General features: G+C 39.5%; 1 protein-coding gene across 1 annotated transcript in view; it reads left to right on the top strand.

Moving 5' to 3' along the window:
- The window catches only part of WDR27 (WD repeat domain 27), a 189,381-nt gene that overhangs the window by 96,704 nt on the left and 69,911 nt on the right, over positions 1-22,766 (top strand). The window contains exon 23 of the mRNA XM_084622670.1: positions 2,282-2,384. Within this exon, the coding sequence (XP_084478796.1) occupies positions 2,282-2,384 (103 nt within the window). The remainder of the gene's footprint in view (positions 1-2,281; positions 2,385-22,766) is intronic.

Below are 22,766 nucleotides of genomic sequence, written 5' to 3'. Positions count from 1 at the left end.
ACAATCATCCTCAAAATCTGAGGGATCGCCAGCGATCTTCCTGACACATATTACACCACTTACCCTCTCTCCATTTGAGCCCAGTGTTTATTATCCTAGCTCTAATTTCATCCTCCATTTTCCCAGTTTCTGGAACCCAGATACTTGAAACTTTGCATTTTCAGTACTTGTCTGCCCTTCTAGTTTCAAGGGTAATTTTTCAGTGTTCACATTATTGAAATGCCATACCATATGCTATTTTTCCTCTCCTTATTTTGGGTTGATGTCTCTCCAACACACCTCTCCATTTATCAAGATCCTCTTCTAGACTGTCTTTCTGCTCACTGCATAGAATATCATCTGCAAACAGCATGCACCAAGGTGCTCTTTCTGTATGTTCCTTGTCAGGGTATCCAGGACAAGGATATAGAAGAAAGGCTCATTGCTGATCTCTGATGCATGCCCATCTTTACTGATAATTCATCTGTTTCACCACTAGAAGTTCTGACTGTTGACATTGCACCTACATACAAGGCTTGAACAAGCTGCACATAAAGTTTTGATACCACTTTCTCCCTCAGATACCGCCATATGACTTCTGTTGGAACTCAGTCAGATCTTTTCCAAATCAGTGAACACCATGTGAAGAATTTTCCTTTTCTCTCTAAATTTTTCCACTAACTGTTTCAGTGCAAAAATAGCATGTGAATGGGGAAGCATACTGTAAGTCTTCATCAGTATGAATAGTGTACAGGAAATGCAGTAATAATTAACTCAACAATAGATCTTTCGGCATCACTCTTTTGCTTTGTCTTATAGATTTTAAGTGTCTGTGTAATTATATATATGTTCACACCTATATGTGAAACATATGCCACGATGTATATCCAAAATCCCAACGAGAAAAAGGATTCTTCGTATTGTGCATAAACTAAATTGGTACTCTGCATGCAGAAAGTTTCTGTAGAAGAATGTTTTAATGCCTATACATTGTTTTGATGATTCTAGAGGCTACAGCTTGCTGTGAAGACTACAGACTTAATCTTGGCACATAATAGATTTCATAAAGATGTACCATTTTATTCTGTACAAATATATCTGGAAAGTCCATATAATTGAAAATGTTTATAATATAGTGCAGTAATATTGCAAAAACATCATTCAAGCTGAATTTAGACATTTCCAGTTTAAAAGCAATTCACAATTAATAGTTAAGGTAGGAATGTGCAGTCCATTGACTGTGCTGTTTTGACATACAGTAGTTGTAGAGAACTATACACTGCGTGTTGTGAACTAGCAGTACAAAAATAGGCACTAAGTGTCCAGAACTCACATAAAAGATAAAGGTAGAGTTGGAGTTTTGGAGCTCATTTATGAGACCACATGTGTCATATCTTAAGCTAGATTGTAAACTCCTCATGGCATGGCTTATGCCTTCCTCTGTGTTTGCACATTTGGATCCTGATTCTAATGGGAGCTTTCAGGTCATTACATGAATGCAAATAATTAATTTTTAGCTAATAAGCACATAGTTAATTTGGAGGCGATTTTAGTTCTTTTTTTCGAATATACCAACACCCCCTTTCCTTTCCTCATCCCACACTGAGAGCCAAGGGAGAATGGTGATAGTGCTCTTCTTTCTTGTTTTCTTCTTTTGGAGGGGGCCAAAGGTTCAGTTTGCTCAGGAATTACGCAAAGCGAATGCTCTGTTCTGTGCTCTGATTTCTTTTACTGCGCAAGTTTAGGAAGAACAAGCAGAAAGAAGATCAAAGCTTCCACTCTGCACTGTTCTAGAAGTTTGCTGCTAGGAAGTACTCAATGAGAAAACATCTGTTAGGCCAGTCCTGACCTGCTTGAGTCAAATGAAGTTGGACCGTTTATGTGTATTAACATTAGTGGAGAATTTAAGCACTGGGTTTGAGAGTCAAATTGGTCTACAAAACTGTGGCTGGAATATTTGCTGATTGGGTGATCCCAGGAGTGTTTGTCTCTATCCCAGAAAATTTAAATCTCAAACTGAAAAATTTGAGTTGGTAAACATTCTTTATAATTTTACATTCTAACTTCCAGTGTTTCAAATTTATTTTAGATTATTATATTTCTTTAACATCAGTTACTCCTATCCACCTGCAAAAATGATATTGAAGATTTAATTTCTAGTATTGTATTGGTAACTAGGCAGATGTTGATCTGAATTTAGCAAAACTTCACAAAAATAAATGATTGTAACTATCAACTCTGCAGCTAGTTTAAAAATATACTTTTTAGCCAACGTTAATTGTTTATTTTAATTCCCCTAAAGGTGTGAACGTCGATTTGAAGGACATATTAACCGCTGCCACCCATGTGGAATAGCTGTCACTCCCTGTGGGCAATTCATAGCCTGTGGATCAGAAGATAAAAGTGTGCGTAATAATATTTTATGACTTTTGTTGTAAACTATAGAGCTGCTTCTAATATATTCATCAAGTGTCCTTTCATGCATTCTTCTGGGGCCTTAGATAAGAGCAGAAAAACTGAGATCTTGTGTGCTCTCTTTGAATACCAAGGATCCTACTTCACATTCATAAGACTCTGGGCTTCCCCTCATGCTGTTGGCCAAAATGTCGTCTTCTTTTTACTGTTATGTAATGTGCTGTGTGCCTGTTGGCTGCATTTTCATTTGGTTGAATGTAGTGTGTGTGTGTGTGTGTGTGCATGTGTGTATTAGTTCAAGCACTTTGAGATAAACTTTTTATGTACCTTTAAAAATAGTAGATATGTTTTGGATTCCAAATACCTGAAAGAGCATACATATCTGATTCTTGACACCATAAAGATGTATGCAGTGCATACATACAGTGCATTTTCTTGCATGGCAGAGAAAATAATTTTCTTTTAAATAATTCACATTCCATCATTTCTCCTGGAAAATGCAACAGACTCTCAGAATTCAGAACAGTTTTTAAAAGCTAATTTATTACATTTCATGCAATGCATGACTCAGAGTTCTCACCACCACTAACAGTGGATGGCACATGGTACCAGTTATGGCAATTCCTGTGATGTGCATATCTGAACAATAGGAACTGTGTAGAAACTACAAATTCATTTTGTGTAGATTGCCAAACTGCTTTCAGGTGGTGATGACTTTTATTTATGGGTTGGAGATGAATCAGTGACCTAGATGAAAAATGGTAAGGCATTTAGCTGTACTTAGATCCCATTGGAAATGAATCCCAATTGTAAAAGTTCAATTGAGGGTGTTCTTGTTTAAAGATGGTTTCTCTTTTCTCATTGGCTAGTACCATCAGACCCTACTGCCACCTGTAATTAATTCTGGTAAATGTGCATTTGCTTTAGATGTAGTAGACACTCTCAAATAAAAGCAGATTATAATTTGTACAAGTATTCAAATAATGTAAATTTGGTAGGTTGTGCACTTCTTTGCATAATTTTTACTATACCCTTATGCTTGATAGCAGCCCTTGCTCCATTTCTTCACTGATTCACTAGAGGGTAGTTACTTTCTGGCTGGTGATATATACTTTGGGGACTCTGCACCATGTGGGATCAGATTTCTATTGAACATAAATCTCCTCAAAGCATTTTGGTAGGGAATCTATTTTACTTTTATCTATATTCTTTACTGTTAACTCTTTAAGGCTATATGAGTAGGATGTTCAAACATTGATCTCAAATTCAGAAGCAAAAGTAACTGCAATAGCAGACTGTTGTTGAAACCCTGGCTCCTAATACCATCTGCAGACAAGTGTTTTGCTTGGAAGGGCTGTAGTAATTAAGGTTCTGTTAATATTTCTCTTGTCTGAATGCTGGTAATCTGCTTTTCAAAGTGTTCTTTGAAAAAATGTCATTTTCAGAAGAGAGGGGTTTTTTCCCTTTAAGATGAAATGTAATTTAAATTATTGGTTTGAAGTTTAAACTGTATGCTCATGATTTATAGTTGAGACTGATAACTAAGGTCCATGGTAGGTAGTATAAAAATACATAGGACCAGATTGTAAACCCTGTTCTGCTCCAAGTCCTGTTGGGATACTGCTGATATGGGAGAGTCCCCTGTAGGTCTGGAGTCAGCTGAGTTAGCTTCTATGCCTCTCTCTTAACCATTTGGTGCCAAGGGGGGATTTGTTGTGGGTGGTGAGTAAACGTGGATAGAGCATTATGCACTATTCATTCCAGCTACCACAGCTGGCATATGGTCTTTGTGGGACTCTGCCAGCTAACACATTTCAGTGCAGCCCCTGGGTGGCTCTAATTTGCATCTGGCTCTGGACAGAGAATCATTGACCTGTAAGTGTTTAGCTTGCTGTCTTTCAGCTGGCACTCCTACAGTTCTGCTTTACTCATAGGCCAATTGCTAAGAGGTCTTGAACATGTCAGGAGCCATGAATACAGTGTGATAGCATGCTTTCCCAAGTATAATTTGATATTAGGAAACCTGAATCAATACATCAGACTTTAAAAAAAAAAGTATTCATCATACTTTAGGAGTTACAGCAAATGTTTGATGTGCACCTTAGTCCTTAACCTTTTTATAATCCACTGTTTACTGCAACTCACATTGTGAACAACATAGATCATTGGATAGTGGGATATAAATACTATATATGATGTTTGGCACATTACAGAAACTTCATAGAATCATAGAATATCAGGGTTGGAAGGGACCCCAGAAGGTCATCTAGTCCAACCCCCTGCTCGAAGCAGGACCAATTCCCAGTTAAATCATCCCAGCCAGGGCTTTGTCAAGCCTGACCATAAAAACCTCTAAGGAAGGAGATTCTACCACCTCCCTAGGTAACGCATTCCAGTGTTTCACCACCCTCTTAGTGAAAAAGGTTTTCCTAATATCTAATCTAAACCTCCCCCACTGCAACTTGAGACCATTACTCCTCGTTCTGTCATCTGCTACCATTGAGAACAGTCTAGAGCCATCCTCTTTGGAACCCCCTTTCAGGTAGTTGAAAGCAGCTATCAAATCCCCCCTCATTCTTCTCTTCTGCAGGCTAAACAATCCCAGCTCCCTCAGCCTCTCCTCATAACTCATGTGTTCCAGTCCCCTAATCATTTTTGTTGCCCTTCGCTGGACTCTCTCCAATTTATCCACATCCTTCTTGTAGTGTGGGGCCCAAAACTGGACACAGTACTCCAGATGAGGCCTCACCAATGTCGAATAGATTTTGTTGATATCTGTCTGCTGGAGACTCTGAAAATAAATTCGAGGTTAATCTGCGAAAACATTCCAGCTCTGTAGCGCTCTTTGTTCATTGCCCATAAATTTATACTTATATGTTTGACTCAAATCAGTCCCAACACTGGAATTTTGGATATTAATATTATTGCATTATGTGGGTTTAGATATCATTCATTTTTTGTTGAACCAACTTTCCTTGAAGATTTAGAAAGTTTAGAACTCCACTACTTGATTTTTACCAAAGGATCTGAAATTATCCAGTCTAGTAGGATAATATTTTAGTTTTTATCCTTTTAGGAGGACTTCTTTAAAATGTTGACGGTTAATATACTTTATAACTTGTACTGTTCTTTTTAAATTTAAAAACAAATCAAAGCACTTGACATTCCAGACATGTTATCAACGCTAATAGCATCCTGATAGCTGTATCGAACTGTAACTGAAACAGTTTTTCAGAATATCTAAAGCCAGCTACTCTTACAGTCCATATTCTATACTTGATCATCTGCAGAAGCTGAGGAAATTTGTGCAAGAGTGTCAGAAATACAGCAACATGGGCAAAGACCTTATCTTGAAGCACTGGATTCTGGAAAGAAGTTTATGTAACTTTTCTCTGCCCAACAAGTCAGAAATGATGATGTATCTTAAAGCCATCTGTGATTCCATTTATCAAGCACAGTACTTGCACCTCTTCTTTAAACAAATGTGAACTGAATTTGAAACCAAACGAGCCACTAATGCAATATAATTCAGAGACATTAATCTTAAACTGTCTTTGTATTCACATTAAGAGAAATGTTTGACAAGGAAGAAAATGTGTTGGCAACACTGATTAAAAGTAAAATTGAAACCATATTTCCACAGGGTGCAGAAACAGATCACTGAACCAAGTTATTATAAACAAAGAGTTGCAGATGCTATCCTCCTTTCCCCCTTCTTATGAAGTATGTTAGACCTGTTTTTTGCTAAGAACAACTCACCACAGCTCCTGTTTGGTTTGAGCAAGAGTTCTGTTTCCTTTTGACTCACTTGGCAGAGCTATTACTATTTAATGATGAGGATTCCAGGGCAGTGTCATGGAAGCTGTATATGCAGGAGGTCCAGCCCATGGGATGAGGGGCTCTGCTAATTGACCATGTCCTGTCAGAATATATGCTCTCCGGTGTCAGACAGCAGTTGATAGCGAGGGCAGGATCAGTTCTAACAGGAAAGTTTCCATAGCGTGAAAAATATAAGTTCCAGTAACCAGATACCTGTAGCATCCTGGTCCTGAATTTAGTCAGATTCATGTCCAGTGATTACAGAGCACGCTAAATCAGAAATGCTATTTTACAATAGCCTTTTTACTTATGGCTGTCAATTATCTGTGTGATTTTTGTAAATAAATAAATGGATGTAATAATAATTTCTTTCAGACCAACCAAATGGATCATTGCAAGTCTCTAAATAGCAAACAAGGATATGAAACAAAAGCTCCAACCAGTATCAGGGCTTGTCAAGGTTCCTCCCCCACTCTGAACTCTAGGGTACAGATGTGGGGACCTGCATGAAAACCTCCTAAGCTTACTTTTACCAGCTTAGGTTAAAACTTCCCCAAGGTACAAATTAATTTTAACCTTTGTCCTTGGAATATCCACTGCCACCACCAAACTCTAACTGGATTTACTGGGAAACGCAGTTTGGACACGTCTTTCCCCCCAAAATCCTCCCAACCTTTGCACACCACTTCCTGGGAAAGGTTTGGTAAAAATCCTCACCAATTTGCATAGGTGACCACAGACCCAAACCCTTGGATCTGAGAACAATGAAAAAGCATTCAGTTTTCTTACAAGAAGACTTTTAATAGAAATAGAAGTAGATAGAAGTAAAGGAATCACCCCTGTAAAATCAGGATGGTAGATACCTTACAGGGTAATTGGATTCAAAACATAGAGAATCCCTCTAGGCAAAACCTTAAGTTACAAAAAAGACACACAGACAGAAATAGTCATTCTATTCAGCACAATTCTTTTCTCAGCCATTTAAAGAAATCATAATCTAACGCATACCTAGCTAGATTACTTACTAAAGTTCTAAGACTCCATTCCATTCCCCAGCATATAGACAGACACACAGACCCTTTGTTTCTCTCCCTCCTCCCAACTTTTGAAAGTATCTTGTCTCCTCATTGGTCATTTTGGTCAGGTGCCAGCGAGGTTACCTTTAGCTTCTTAACCCTTTACAGGTGAGAGGATTTTTCCTCTGGCCAGGAGGGATTTTAAAGGGGTTTACCCTTCCCTTTATATTTATGACAGGGCTCCATTTTGCTGAACTCTTTATAAAAACATTTGCAGAAACATTTGGTGCCCAAAGAGATCACAATCTAAAAGAAGAAAACAAATCTGAAGTGTATGGGAAACAACAATTTTTAAGCACACATTTTTGAATGCATATATGTCCTGGCTTCATTTTTCTATACTGTATTTAATGAGGTTTTAGTTAGCCGACTGGTTTAATTATTCAAGAAATTATTTCCTTCAGGGTTTTTTTCTTTGAATACCTTTGAGTAAATTCCAAGATTGCAGAAATAAAGTGGGGAATGTAGAAATAAAGATTTAGGTCTATAATTATGTTTAGATTTGGTTTTTCCAGGTCTCTTTGATCTATAGAGTTTAAGGGGCACAATTTGGCCTCAGGCCTGAAATGCAGCTTGCTAGCATACAGCCCTGTGCCCACATGGAGTTTCAGACTCCAATGGGACTTTGCCTGATTGCAGTGGTTTACACTGACTGCATTGAAGGATTGGAGCTGTTTTTTAGCATGAATGGTTTCAACCTCAATGACCATTATAATGCATCCGATGAAGTGAGCTGTAGTTCACGAAAGCTTATGCTCAAATAAATTTGTTAGTCTCTAAGGTGCCACAAGTACTCCTTTTCCTTTTGCGGTTACAGACTAACACGGCTGCTACTCTGAAACCTGTCATTATAATTATGTACATATTGTATAAAAAGTTCTTGCCGCTTTTCGCATTTTCATTGTATATTTCACTGTGATAAAGGATTGCCTATGGTAATGTATTTTTAAACTTGTTCGAAGCAGAGAATCAAATCTTGGGTGCTCCAGAGTTGAGGTGCAAAATTGGAGAGTGTGTGGAGCCTGTTCTTCCCACTCCAGTGATCATGAACAGGAAGCAGCCATAATACAGCTGCCCACACACCCTGCTCTAGCATCACTATCCGCATGCAGCATTCCTGAGGGAATTTGTGCAGACTGCTGGTATAAACATGTTTATGATCCCAACCCCTGGCCCATCAGCTTGTGGTTGGAGGGCTGTGCTAATGGGAGTGCAAGGGACGCTGGAGCCATTATCCCTGGTTTTGGTCTCTATGGGCATAATGCCTCCAGCTACCGTGCCTATAACACACTTCTTCCTACCACCTAATGCAAGCCTGGCTCTAAGAGTCATAACTTTAGTCAAATTTGTTTCAGACATTAAATTCTGGCTTTGGCATAACATAAAACCTATAGTTTCTTGAAAGCTGACATGTTCAAGTCTACATGACTACTGGCGTTGCTGTTTTATAGAACTTTAGTTCTTACAACCTGTACATTTTAGTGATGTGCCAACAGACATTTATATGGTTATAATCCATTTGCCCAGCTATAAATCGGGTGCTGTCTTAAAGGTTTCCCAGCTGGATTACCTTTAAACTGGTAACATAAATTCATTAGTGGTATTGGGTGATGTTTGCTATCGTTGTCTTACGTAATAGAATTCAAAAGCAGTTTTATTTTTGTATGTTCTTTCACCAAAGTGTGTAACTTTCTAGATACTTGTTACTTATATTATCAGTGTGTCTTTGTGAAACAATATAATACTGACTGACTGCTAATTTCATCATCTACTTAACCATGTGGTAGCTGTATTTTGGTTCTAAGAATACATACTCTAAAGAACTCTTTCATTTTCAATAGTTTTTAAATTACTTTTTCTTGTATTTCCTCCTTCCACCTCCAGTTTTATTAACTGATTTTATTGGATTTGACATTTACAATAATAATCTGTGAATGTTGGCACTCCATTTTTCCAGTTTGTAGGGCCTTTGAGAGACAGTTTTCTGTTTATATATTGTTCAATAAAAGTCCCATTTTGTACAGTAATTGACGATTTAGAGGTAGATGTTCTTCAATTCTGTCTTCCTTCTCCTTTCTGGTTACAAGTGGCCTGATCTAACTCCCATTCAAGGTCAGTAGAAGGACTGCTGTTGACTCGAGTGGAGCTGGATCAGTCCCAAAGTGCTTTGCTATTTTTGTTTTCTTTCTAGAATGAAAGGGATGTTGCTTAATGCAGTGGTTCTCAAAGCCGGTCTGCCGCTTGTTCAGGGAAAGGCCCTGGCGTGCCGGACCAGTTTGTTTACCTGCCACGTCTGCAGATTCGGCTGATCACAGCTCCCACTGGCCGCGGTTCGCCGCTCCAGGCCAATGGGAGCTGTGGGAAGGGTGGCCAGAACATCCCTCTGCCCACTCCGCTTCCAGCAGCCCCCATTGGCCTGGAGCGGCGAACCACAGCCAGTGGAAGCCGCGATCGGCCGAACCTGTGGACTTGGCAGGTAAACAAACCGGTCTGACGCGCCAGGGGCTTTCCCTGAACAAGCGGCGGACCGTCTTTGAGAACCACTGCCTTAATGCATATTACTATCCTCAGTCTGGAAGAAAAATTCTAACATGCACATTTTTCCATCCCAAGTGTTTTTTTTCTTAGAGCTCAGAATGGTTTCTGGCTAATGGTTGGTACTATTTCTGTTAGTTGCTAGTCAACATCTTGCCTGCTTCTGTGTTTAAAATTTGTATTTCAAGTACCTTCATATTCTTCCATTACACTCAGCATGTAAAGGATTTTAACTTGCTTTTTGCAATTTAACTTTCTAACCATAAATAGACTGACAGTGTCCCTCTTCTTTGACGTTTGGTTGACTGAAGTTATTCCAGCAATACCAGAGCACCTTACCTGCTAAAAATGTGCCTCTCAAATTGTCATAAATCCAAAAAATTTGCTTAAAGTTGGTTTACTGTATGTGGAATCATTTTGGGGTGGGGAGGCAGAGGAATGCATCTGAAATATTTCCTGTTAACATAAGGGCTAAAATTTATTTATTTTTATTGGATAAATGCCTAGGCATGTTGCCTCTTACACACTTGAGGAGTTGCTACCATTTAGGTGACACTGGTGAATACAAACAGCTGTTTTTAATAGCCATCTCTTTTATTTAAGATTGAAATGTTTCTTTAGTAATTTGGAATTTTGATATCTGAGGTAATCATTTTAATCACCACCTCAGCTACTTCATGATGACAGGACATGAATGGATGGAAGTGTCAGAACAGTTGTGAATATCACACTGTAGATTGGATTCTTACCACTAAAATCTTTGGAACAAGAAACAAAGGCCTGAGTTCATCAAAGACATACCATCCTGATTTTTTTAATTTTTCCATGTCTAACAAAATAATTGCAGAGAAAGGATGATCTTGTGGTTAGAGCACTGCACTGAGACTTAAGAGATCTTGGTTAATTTCCTGCTTCTGCCATAAACTTCCTGTGTGGTGTTGGGCAAGTTAGTTAATTTCTTTGTGCTTTGGTTCCCATCTGTAACACTGGGATAATGATACTTTCTCTCTCTCACCCCTTGGCTGTCTTATCTGTTTAGATTGTAAATTCTGAGATGTAGAGTCTGTCTCCTACTAAATACTACCATGGCACTAAGCACAGTGAGAGCCCAGTCTCAGTCGGAGTGTCTAAACACAATCATAATACAAATTAATTGGCCAAATAAAGTGAGGCCAAACTCTCAACTTGATGGCATTTCTCTATTTCTCTGTCTGTAACATGATAACTTTTGAAGACTACATCTGATCAATTCCAAAATTTCAAGGAATGTTCCAGCTGTCACTGGGAAGAACTTTATTGATTTGGCGATAATCAGAAAAGCATGATTTCCACTAAAATCAGAAAAAAGTTCAACTGGAAAATTTGCAACCAGCTCTACCCGTATCCTTAATCTTCACCCTGTATCCCACTCTCCCATCGCCCAATCCTAAACCTGTTGGGTGCTCCACTTTTCCTCCACCTGCCTGCCCAGAGCTCTGCCCCCCATTTCTCCCATCCTATGGCCCTCCATTCTTCCCCCTTTCATTCTTCTGGTGATCCCATATGTCAACACTGCACCACTCTATGTGTGCTCCCACTACCCTCTTTTCAACACCAAGAAGCTGCCCAGTTGTAAGAACCTTAAGTTTGTATTTCCTAACTTTTTGACCTTACCAGTTACAGTCCTGTCTTGAACCTTTTCAGTTCAGGGTAACATTTTTTTAAAGAAGGTTGCATTGGGACAACTCCAGCTTCCTCTAGATCCCTCTGGTTTCTTGGATCCCTGTCAGTTTGGGTTTGGACATAATTTATGGTACAGAGATGGCATTAATATCCTTGATTGACATATTTCTGGTGACTGACAGAAGTCAAATGTCTATACGAATTTTATTAGCACTATCAGAAGTCTTTAATACTGTTGACCATGATGTAATGTTGATTTTCATGCAGGATTTGGCAGGGTTAGGTGGGATTTTTCCTTAGGGGCAAAATTCCTCTCTCAGAAAAGTCTGGAGGTGATACTGTGTAATTGTTCATTGTCCTAAAGTCCTCACATCTGGAGTCCCTCAGAGTTCCATTCTATCACTCTTCCAGTATAACGTGTATGGGAGGCTGCTGTGGAGAATCTGAGGCATTTTGGGTTGCAGTGTTATCAGTATGCCGATGATACTCGGACTATAAATGCAGTCTATGAAATGCAGGTTTTGTGGCTCTTTCAGTGGATATTACACAGAGATCTGGATAAAAATGAGACTGTTGAGGATTACTGTGGAAAGGATGGTGGTACTGGTTGATAGGAGGAAGAACTGAGGGGGATTGATGGGGATTGTGATGGCTCCATTCCATATATTGGTAACGTAAATGTGTTTCTTGCAAAGGAAGGATCACATGCTTGGTTTACTTTTCTACCCCTAACTCTTTGGCTTCCCAGATAGCAGTGATGGTTTCTAGTGCTTTTATTCATCTGGGGTTAGCTAAGAGATTATGTTTCCTTATTAATATGAACCAGGTCTTTGTCACCTCCGCATAGTTTAGAAGCAGCACAATCTTTTATGATGGCTCAAATCTTCAGTTAGTTCAGAATGCAGTGGTTCTCCTGTGCAGTGGAAATGGGTGAGCAGAAGCACAATACATCTGTGCTGCACTCGCTTACTTTTCTATTCTAGGTCAGTTCAAGTTTTTGGCTTAATCTGTGATGCCTTCCTCATTTGAGGCCTGGCCACCATGGACACTGCACCTTGTTGCATACCACTATGCCAGCTGAGAAGTTCGTGTTGGCTGGAAGAAGGGTGTACTTCCCTAGCTAATGTGGAAATTCCCTCTTCTGGTGTTCCCATAGGATCTGTCTATGCTGCACCACAGCTGGCTCATGCCAGCTGACTCAGGCTAAGGGGCTGTTTAATTGCCGTGTAGACATTCGGGCTTGGGTTGGAGTCCAGGCTCTTGGACTGTGCAAAGTAGGAAAGTCCCAGAGCTCGGGCTGCAGCGAAAGCCCAAAGGTCTACACTGCAATTAAACAGCACCTGAGAGTGAGTGCTAGTCAGCTGGCATGGGCAAGCCGCAGATGTCTAATTAATTACAGTGTAGACATACCTTCAGAGCTCAAGTTTGAGCGTCAACATAGTACAAAGCAAAGACTAACTTTCAAGCACTAAATAATTCTAAAAGTTTGGCTGAAAAGTATATATAACTCATCTCTTAGCTAAGGAATCTTTCTTACAGAGAAAGGGCCCAATTTTCAAATGTGAACACGGGGTATCATATCAACTTTTATACATGTTGAATGGTTATGCACATAAGTACCCGTTTTTAATTCCAAGTTATACTAGTATTTGGACACTTTATTTAGTTTGAAAATAAGTTAAGTTTGCAGAGCTTTTGTTAAAAAAGAAACATCAGCTGTAATATATACCTTAAAGAGCTATGTCATCAGCTGCAGAATTTTATTCAGTTCCATTGCTAGTTATCATCTGTATTTCTAATAATAGACTGCACTGTAGTCTCAAACATATTGTGAAAAGGGAAAATCCTGATTTCATAGCTTTCCTAGAGCAAATTCTTTTCTCTGTATTAGATTTAAAAGTGTAAGATGACTCTATGTATGTTGTTAAGTGTTCTAAGGTTCCTGTTACTGAGTCAACTTCAGTATACAAAACAGGAAATAGAATTACTGTATTGCTACAATTTTAGGTTATGGAAAATGAGAGAGAATCTCAGCAGCAGCCAGGAAAGAGGCATTTGCAGGAAACAAAATTTAAAATTTCCTAGATCTTAGCCTAACCACACAGTCCCTCAGGAGAGAGACGGTGGAGGTGAGGAGAGTTTTCCAAGAAGAAAACATTAAAGCTTTAGTTTTGTACTTTGCCAAGCTTAGGAAATATTATGAAAGTAAAACATTTATACTTTCAAAACCACTGCCTAGATACAGCAGTGATTGGTGTAATATAATTAGCTTAGGCAGACAGATAAAACTTATATTTGAGGCCTCAAAATTGGCTATCGACTGCTAACTAAAGTAAGGGAAGAAAATGAATCATAAGCTTCTGAGAAAGGAAATTTACAGAAGCAAACTGGAGTTTGATTAAGAGTTCTGCTTATCAAATTTTATTCTCTTGGAAATTTGAAGACTTTAGCTAGAAATGTATGCTGTGCTGCTCACTTCAAGTACTGTACATTGTGGTTTTAGAGATGTTACTGGTTTTGGTGGTATTCTTCAGTTATAAGGGGTATTAATTATTTTTTATATTTGCTATTATAGTTGTGCTGACAGAGCTCAAGCAAGGATTAGGGTCCTTTTGTAGGAGGTCCTAGTTTCGCAAACAACACAAAGACAGGCTCTGCACTAAACCCCTCTAAAAGCATGCCTTCTTTATTTGGTCAGTGTTCTGGTGACATGTCTGATTAGATTGACACTTCCGTCACCGCACCAAAATGTGGATACATATGTAGGAGATCTGGGGACTACAGAATGTGAAGCTATGCTTATAGATACTGATGAAATTTGTTTTATTCTACATGGAGCTGACAGTGACATCTACGATTAAGGTTGCTGAACACCTTCAACTATAAGGGTCCACCGGTCTGGAACCTGGGGTTGTGGTAACTGATGCCTCCATGTCGTCAATGGGAGCCAAGTGAAGCAGCATCCAGTGCTTACTGCAGAGGTAGGCACTGCAGGAAGTACCACTTAAAGATGCCAGAGTGACAGAACCCAGCGGATGCCTGATTGGGCCACCCCAATAATTAAAACCAGGAAGCTGCCCCAGGGAGCCATCTGAGCAACAGTGCAGATGCTGGCTTGCTACAGACCTTATCTTTTGCCACATCTTACTCCTGACTTCAACCCTGGCCTGGCTTGACCTTGGTACCTGTTTCCTGACTTGGGTTGGTAACTAATCTCAACTCCTGCCTTTGACCCCAGCCCAGGGGACACTACTGGCCTGGTTATCTCCCTGCTGGCCTTTATGAGCTACTTTTCAGTTGCTGATAACTTTGTCAAACCTTAACTGCTTGGGTTGAAATTTGTTGTCTACATCAGGCTGATTTCTTTCTTCCTTTCCTTTCCTTTCCTTTCCTTTCCTTTCCTTTCCTTTCTAATTTCAGCCAAAGTGGTTCACCTGTTTCTAAGAATGAGATTTAGGGAAAAACCCTTTCTTTTGCTAATGTTTAAAAATATCCTTACAGCCATTTGGAGAAGCTCTTGTACCTCCACTCTTTGCAGCAGATTTGAAATTTGGACTTGAAATTGGCTGGGGATGGAGGGGGGTTGCCCTGAGGTCAGAGAGATGCCTATTATTATCATGTGAAAATCCATCAGGCTTTCAGAAAACTGCTATTTGGTAGAGGCTTTCAGCTAATTTTTTCAGAGTCTGTCCGCACTGAGCAGGGCCGCTGGGGAGACACAGGACTTTTCCTACAGTTGGTGCTTGCGCTGTGGCATTGGGCACCAGAGCTTGACAAAGAGAGTTTCTGTCTTGTGCTCTCAGGCAGCATGGAGGAGAGGAGGAAGCAGCTTGATTCAAAGGGAGAGGAATTGAAATGTACTAATGTACTCAATGCTTTTTTTGCCTCTGTTTTCACTAACAAGGTCAGCTCCCAGACTGCTGCGCTGGGCATCACAAAATGCGGAAGAGATGGCCAGCCCTCTGTGGAGATAGAGGCGGTTAGGGACTATTTAGAAAAGCTGGACGTGCACAAGTCCATGGGGCCGGACGAGTTGCATCCGAGAGTGCTGAAGGAATTGGCGGCTGTGATTGCAGAGCCACTGGCCATTATCTTTGAAAACTCGTGGCGAACCGGGGAAGTCCCGGATGACTGGAAAAAGGCTAATGTAGTGCCAATCTTTAAAAAAGGGAAGAAGGAAGATCCTGGGAACTACAGGCCAGTCAGCCTCACCTCAGTCCCTGGAAAAATCATGGAGCAGGTCCTCAAAGAATCAATCCTGAAGCACTTGCATGAGAGGAAAGTGATCAGGAACAGCCAGCATGGATTCACCAAGGGAAGGTCATGCCTGACTAATCTAATCGCCTTTTATGATGAGATTACTGGTTCTGTGGATGAAGGGAAAGCAGTGGATGTATTGTTTCTTGACTTTAGCAAAGCTTTTGACACGGTCTCCCATAGTATTCTTGTCAGCAAGTTAAGGAAGTATGGGCTGGATGAATGCACTATAAGGTGGGTAGAAAGCTGGCTAAATTGTCGGGCTCAACGGGTAGTGATCAATGGCTCCATGTCTAGTTGGCAGCCGGTATCAAGTGGAGTGCCCCAGGGGTCGGTCCTGGGGCCGGTTTTATTCAATATCTTCATAAATGATCTGGAGGATGGTGTGGATTGCACTCTCAGCAAATTTGCGGATGATACTAAACTGGGAGGAGTGGTAGATACGCTGGAGGGGAGGGATAGGATACAGAAGGACCTAGACCAATTGGAAGATTGGGCCAAAAGGAATCTGATGAGGTTCAATAAGGATAAGTGCAGGGTCCTGCACTTAGGACGGAAGAACCCAATGCACAGCTACAGACTAGGGACCGAATGGCTAGGCAGCAGTTCTGCGGAAAAGGACCTAGGGGTGACAGTGGACGAGAAGCTGGATATGAGTCAGCAGTGTGCCCTTGTTGCCAAGAAGGCCAATGGCATTTTGGGATGTATAAGTAGGGGCATAGCGAGCAGATCGAGGGACGTGATCGTTCCCCTCTATTCGACATTGGTGAGGCCTCATCTGGAGTACTGTGTCCAGTTTTGGGCCCCACACTTCAAGAAGGATGTGGATAAATTGGAGAGAGTCCAGCGAAGGGCAACAAAAATGATTAGGGGACTGGAACACATGAGTTATGAGGAGAGGCTGAGGGAGCTGGGATTGTTTAGCCTGCAGAAGAGAAGAATGAGGGGGGATTTGATAGCTGCTTTCAACTACCTGAAAGGGGGTTCCAAAGAGGATGGCTCTAGACTGTTCTCAATGGTAGCAGATGACAGAACGAGGAGTAATGGTCTCAAGTTGCAGTGGGGGAGGTTTAGATTGGATATTAGGAAAAACTTTTTCACTAAGAGGGTGGTGAAACACTGGAATGCGTTACCTAGGGAGGTGGTAGAATCTCCTTCCTTAGAGGTTTTTAAGGTCAGGCTTGACAAAGCCCTGGCTGGGATGATTTAACTGGGAATTGGTCCTGCTTTGAGCAGGGGGTTGGACTAGATGACCTTCTGGGGTCCCTTCCAACCCTGATATTCTATGATTCTATGATTCTATGATTCAGGAGCAGGGTAGACAGCGAGGACCAGAGGGACAAAGCCCAGCTAGGATCAGTAGGAAGAGAGCAGCAGAGGGTCAGTTTGAAAGAACAGAATGTAAGAAATCAAAATGTACAAAAGCTCTTTTCAAACAAAGGTTTAGCCTATTCAGCACACCCTGCAACCCTCCTAGCCCAGAAGTATTAAGTAATTTCCCGTTTGAATAAACATGCGTCTCCTCAAAGAAGGACCTTCACCATTTTCCCTCTTTCTCTTGCTATCTTCACACATAGTCTTAGAGAAGAAAGCACTGACACATGTACATTAGGTGCACACATACCCTTTCACGCTCCGGTTTTACTGAAAGTGTTCTGTAAACTTAAAGTAAAAGAAAACACAAATAGGTGTGTGGTTATGGGTGCAGGAAACTTGTTTGGAAACTAATGGTATAGGTAAATGATTTTTACTTTTGGCTGACCCTTGAACCAAAGATGGAAAGGAAATATCAATATCTACTGAATCAGTATTTTTATTACAAGAAATTAGTTCTAATATGAAAAAAAGGGATTGACTTTGGCTAGAGTCTGTAGCAGACTTTAGGCACACATGTATTTTGGGTATTTTGGAATACTTCCTTGACTGCTCCAATTTCTATTTTATTATATTTGGTTTGCAGAAAATCTGTTCCACTTCTATAGTTGAATTCATATTCAACACTTTTCACAGTCATTGGTGTTATGGTATCATTTATTATTCATTTACTGTTTTTCTAAAAAAAAGTAGTGTGTTAAAATCACCTATGTGAAAGTAGAAAGTATAGAGTATTAAAACAGTTTGTGACATTGAAACTGTAGTAAAACTAGAATTGTGGCAGACTCAAATAGAATTTATTGATGTTGGATTTAGTCCATTCCTTAGCAGTGCCTGAATGCAGCTTGTTTAAAAATAAAGGAAATCGTATTTAATAATTAAAGTTAAAAATAACTTACTGAAAGGTTCTTCTTGGTTCTCTCACCAAGTTGAGGGTTTGATTCAAAAGTTCATTGAAAAATTGGAAGCTGTTTCTGAACATTGTTTTGTCCCGGTAATGTGTTTTCTTATTTGTGACACACTTATTGTTCACATGCTGTAATATTCCTGGTAAAATATATCACAGTCCTTAGTATTGGCTACATGGACACTCGTATGGAGCCACATGTTGTCATGGCTTCCATGTTGAAACAATTAGTGACTTGCTTCAAAAACTGCCTCAGTGTTAGACACAAGCTATAACCTTCCATAAAAGCTTACAGCACAATAATAGTCTCATGCAGAATATCCACCAACTGTCTGCAGACTCCAAAAGTGGGTGGCAGAGGAGGAAAGTATTGTCTAGAGACATTCAAGAGGAGTCAGGGCAAGGGCAAATTACTACATATACTATTGTGGAAAAGCAAACTACGTTGCTGCTGAAACCTTAAAGTTGCATTAACTTACAATCAGCAAATCTTCACTGTGTTGTGGCAGAATAAAAATGTATTATTGATGTTTAAACACAAAGCATGTAGGGGTCTTCTGCAAAAAGGGGCGTGTGTTTATTTAAGCGGAGTGGGGTTAGATGCAATTGGTTTGAAAGCGTTTGCTGTATGTTTCCATGTGCCATGCCTCCTTTCTGCAGATTCTGCCATACATGTAGCAGTGCAGTGTTTCAGATATTCCTTAGTGTAGGGATTAATTGCACCTTCCTGTTGGAAAACCTGCAATGGGAGCCTAAAAGGGAGAAAACCTCTGCAAGAATTCGGCTCACTCAGTTTTATCCCCAGTTGATCTGTTGGACTGGGCTATGTCCTGAGTCCAGGATATGAATGAGAGGCCCTATGCATCAACACCATCTCTGTATCTCTGGCAACCTGCCCTTTGCTAGGCCATTTTATTTAGCTGCCTGACTTTAAGCACCCTCATTTGAAAATTTGTTTTATCCTCTCTTTTCCATTTGTAAAATGGAGATAATACCCACCTTTGTAAGGAGTGATTTGTGATTTTTGGGGGGAAGAAAAGTGCTAAATAAACACTAAATATAAGAGCTGTCAATCACAGTTAACTCACACAATTAACTCAAAATAATTGCGATTAAAAATATTAATTGTGATTAATCACACTGTTAAACAATAGAATACCAATTCAGCATGTCCTCTGGAATGGTGGTTGAAAGGACATATGAATCTTTAGCGTATCTGGCATGTAAATATATTGCGTCACCGGCTACAAAAGTACCATGTGAAAGCCTGTTCTCACTTTCAGGTGACATTGTAAACAAGAAGTGGGCCGCATTATCTCCTGCAAAAATTGTAACCAAACTTATTTGTCTGAGTGACTGGCTGAAATAGGACTGAGTGGACTTGCAGACTCTAAAATTTTACATTGTTTTATTTTTGAATGCAGTTTTTTTGGTACATAATTCTACATTTGTCAGTTCAACTTCCATGATAAAGAGATTGCGCTACAGTACTTGTATTAGGTGGTTGAAAAATACTATTTCTTTTGTTTTTTCACAGTGCAAATATGTGTAATAAAAATATAAAGTGAGTACTGTACACTTTGTATTCTGTGTTGTAATTGAAATCAATATGTTTGAAAATGTAGAAAACATCCAAAATATTTAAATAAATGGTATTCTATTATTGTTTAACAGTGCGAATAATCTCGATTAATCGTGATTAAGTTTTTTAATCGCTTGACAGCCCTACTAACTTTCAGTTCTGCATAAACAAGAGACCAAGTTCTACACTGGTTTACCCTGTGCAAACATGTTAAACAATGACGTTAACAAGGTGTAGCACAGAATCTGGCCCAGAAGAGTCTCAAACAATGTATATCTTTCTTGAATTAAACTGTGAAAGGCACTGCATGTCAAAGTAATGTATTTGTATAGCTGAAAGGGCTAGACATTTACTGGTTAGAACTAGTCCACAGTATTTGTGGAGGTCAACTACCAACTAATTTATTTATTTCTAGAATATTTAGAAGTAAAATAAACCTGCCAGTGTTATTTTAATATCCACTAAGTTTGTCCCTACCCCACCCCCAATCCTCAGGATGAAATTGACAGGTGTTTAACTGAAAACAGTTCTGCTGATTTTAAGATTTAAAACAAATCTTTACTTCACTTCTGCACTGTATAGGAAAAGAGTTATAATTATGTATAACTTTCTGACTGCCAAAATATATAATTTTCCTTCCAGGTTGATGATTAGCTTCAGATATTAAAGTATACACCAATTAGGACATAAATGAGGGATAATCATTAAATAGCATCAGTGGCGACATTTTCAACTTCTGCTTTTGAAATCACAAGATAAATGTGAAAATAAATGCATTTAATAGTTGGATTGCAGAATCCTTTTGTGAAATTTCTGGTTTTGGTAAATTAAGGATTTTAAAACTGAAAAGTCTGTATGATCTGTTTTACTCTGGACACCTGTTATTTGTGAAGGAAAGGAGTATCTGCACACCACAGAAAGTAAGAGGCGCAAAGACATCTTAAGATGACCACTTCCACAACATAAAATGTAGCTTCATACTGAAGATATTCTCAGAAAAAACTTGATCTTTGTTACTTATGGAAGCTTTGGATAGTCCCAGGCCAATGAATTTGTGAAAACTAGGCTTGAAAGTATTACAGTAGAACCTGAGAGTTACGATCACCTCGAGAATGGAAGTTGTTCGTAACTCTGAACAAAGTGTTATTGTTCTTTCAAAAGTTTACAACTGAACATTGGCTTAATAAGCTTTGAAACATTACTGTGAAGAAGAAAAATGCTGCTTTCCCTTTGGTTTTTTTAGTAGTTTAACACATTTCTGTACTGTATTTGCTGCCTTTTTTTTTTTTTTTTTTGTGATCTCTGCTGCTGCCTAATTGTGTACTTCAGGTTCCAAATGAGGTGTGTGGTTGACTGGTCAATTCATAACTCTGATATTCATAACTCTGAGGTTCTACTGTAGATTTTTATCCGTGTTGGTAAATGTCAGTTTTATCATACATACAAATTGACAAATTGACAAATTTTGATTGATAACAATTGAAATATACAGGTAGGCAAAGAAAGAAAAATGCTGCAGGAGAACTTGAGTCAAAATCCAATGATTTAGACTTTTGAGTTTGTCTTGTTACAAATGGACTAGTGAATGAATAGTAAAAACAGGTCTGATTTGTTAATTTAAGGATATTTACTTTATATATTTCGACATGCGATGCTGACAATTTGTGTTTAATGGTTTATAAAGTTGTTGAATCTGTCTGTCATTAAATAACTGTTTACCCCCATAATTTCCCACAACTGTGAAAAATGAAAACAATAAAACTAAAAATTGCTTAAAAGTAAACAATGACATCAGTCAAAATTCTAAAAAATGAATTCTGCCAGGCTTGGTCATAACTTACTGTAGGTCAAATTCTGTCACCCTCACTCATGCTCAGTAGCACCTTGTTCTGTAAATAGTCCCATTGAGTCAAATGGGATTACTCATGGACTCTGTGCCCTTAATTTAACCCTCCTGTGCATTTATACTGTGAGACAGTCTTTAATGATCACTTATTAGTGGCCCCATGTGTTAATTTTCTGCAAGCTGTCCAAACCATGTGGTGAGTACAGAATATATCACTTCCCCAGGGGCTTTCCTAAGTGCTTCTCAAACATTAATGAATTTAATCTTCATAATACCATGCAAGATGAGGTGATAATATTCTTTCCCTTTTACAGAGGGTGATTGGGGCATGGTGCGATTAAGCCTGAAATGATCAAGGGTCAACTAATTGGGGTGTTCAAGCTGAAACTTTCCAAAAGAAATAAATAAATTTCCAGCCTGAAGCAGGAGCCCGGTTTGGAAAATTTCATCCCTAATGGCTACAGTTGGGCAAAGTTATAAACCACTCAAGGCATGGATTTATGATGGGTAGTGTTAGGCAGTTGTAACTATGTGCATCACTGCCAGCTCTCTCTCTAATACGTTCATGCAGTTTAAAAGGAGAACTATGTTCCTTCTTAGCTCAAATCTTGTTGAAAGGTGATTTATATGCTGTACAGTGGAAAGAGTAGTATATTCTTGTAAAGATGTTTATTAATACAAAGAAAGCTAATTTATTGATAACTATTGGCCATTAATCCTATACATTATTGGACAATGTTAATACTTTTATATTTATGGCAGGGTCTCATAGACTTTAAGGTCGGAAGGGACCATTGTGATCATCTGGTCTGTCCTCCTGAACATTGCAGGCCACAGAACCTGACCCACTCCTGAAATAGCCCCCTAACCTCTGGCTGAGTTACTGAAGTCTGCAAATCATGGTTTAAAGACTTCAAGCTACAGAGAATTCACCATTTACACTAGTTTAAACCTGCAAGTGACCCATGCCCCATGCTGCAGAGGAAGGCAACTCCCACCCCCATCTGACCTGGGGGAAAATTCCTTTCCGACCCCAAATACAGTGATCAGTTAGACCCTGAGCATGTGGGCAAGACCCACCAGGCAGATACCTGGGAAAGAATTATCTGTAATAACTCAGAGCCCTCCCCATCTAGTGTCCCATCTCCAGCAGTTTGGGGATTTCTACAAATTTTTCAGCCAGAGAAGTGACATTTCACATAAGTGCCACATTGCTGCTGCACTGGGGACTGGAGAATAGAGAAGCTGCTCAGAGGAACTCTAGATCCCCAGGATGATGCAGCTCTAAGGTCCATTGTAACTACGTGGGAGTGC

Source organism: Lepidochelys olivacea (assembly GCF_965140295.1).
Source record: "Lepidochelys olivacea isolate rLepOli2 genome assembly, chromosome: 3".
In the NCBI taxonomy this organism is placed as follows: Eukaryota; Metazoa; Chordata; order Testudines; family Cheloniidae; genus Lepidochelys; species Lepidochelys olivacea.
The sequence above is the reverse complement of the archived record's forward strand: the minus strand, read 5'-3'. Positions and strand labels throughout refer to the sequence as shown.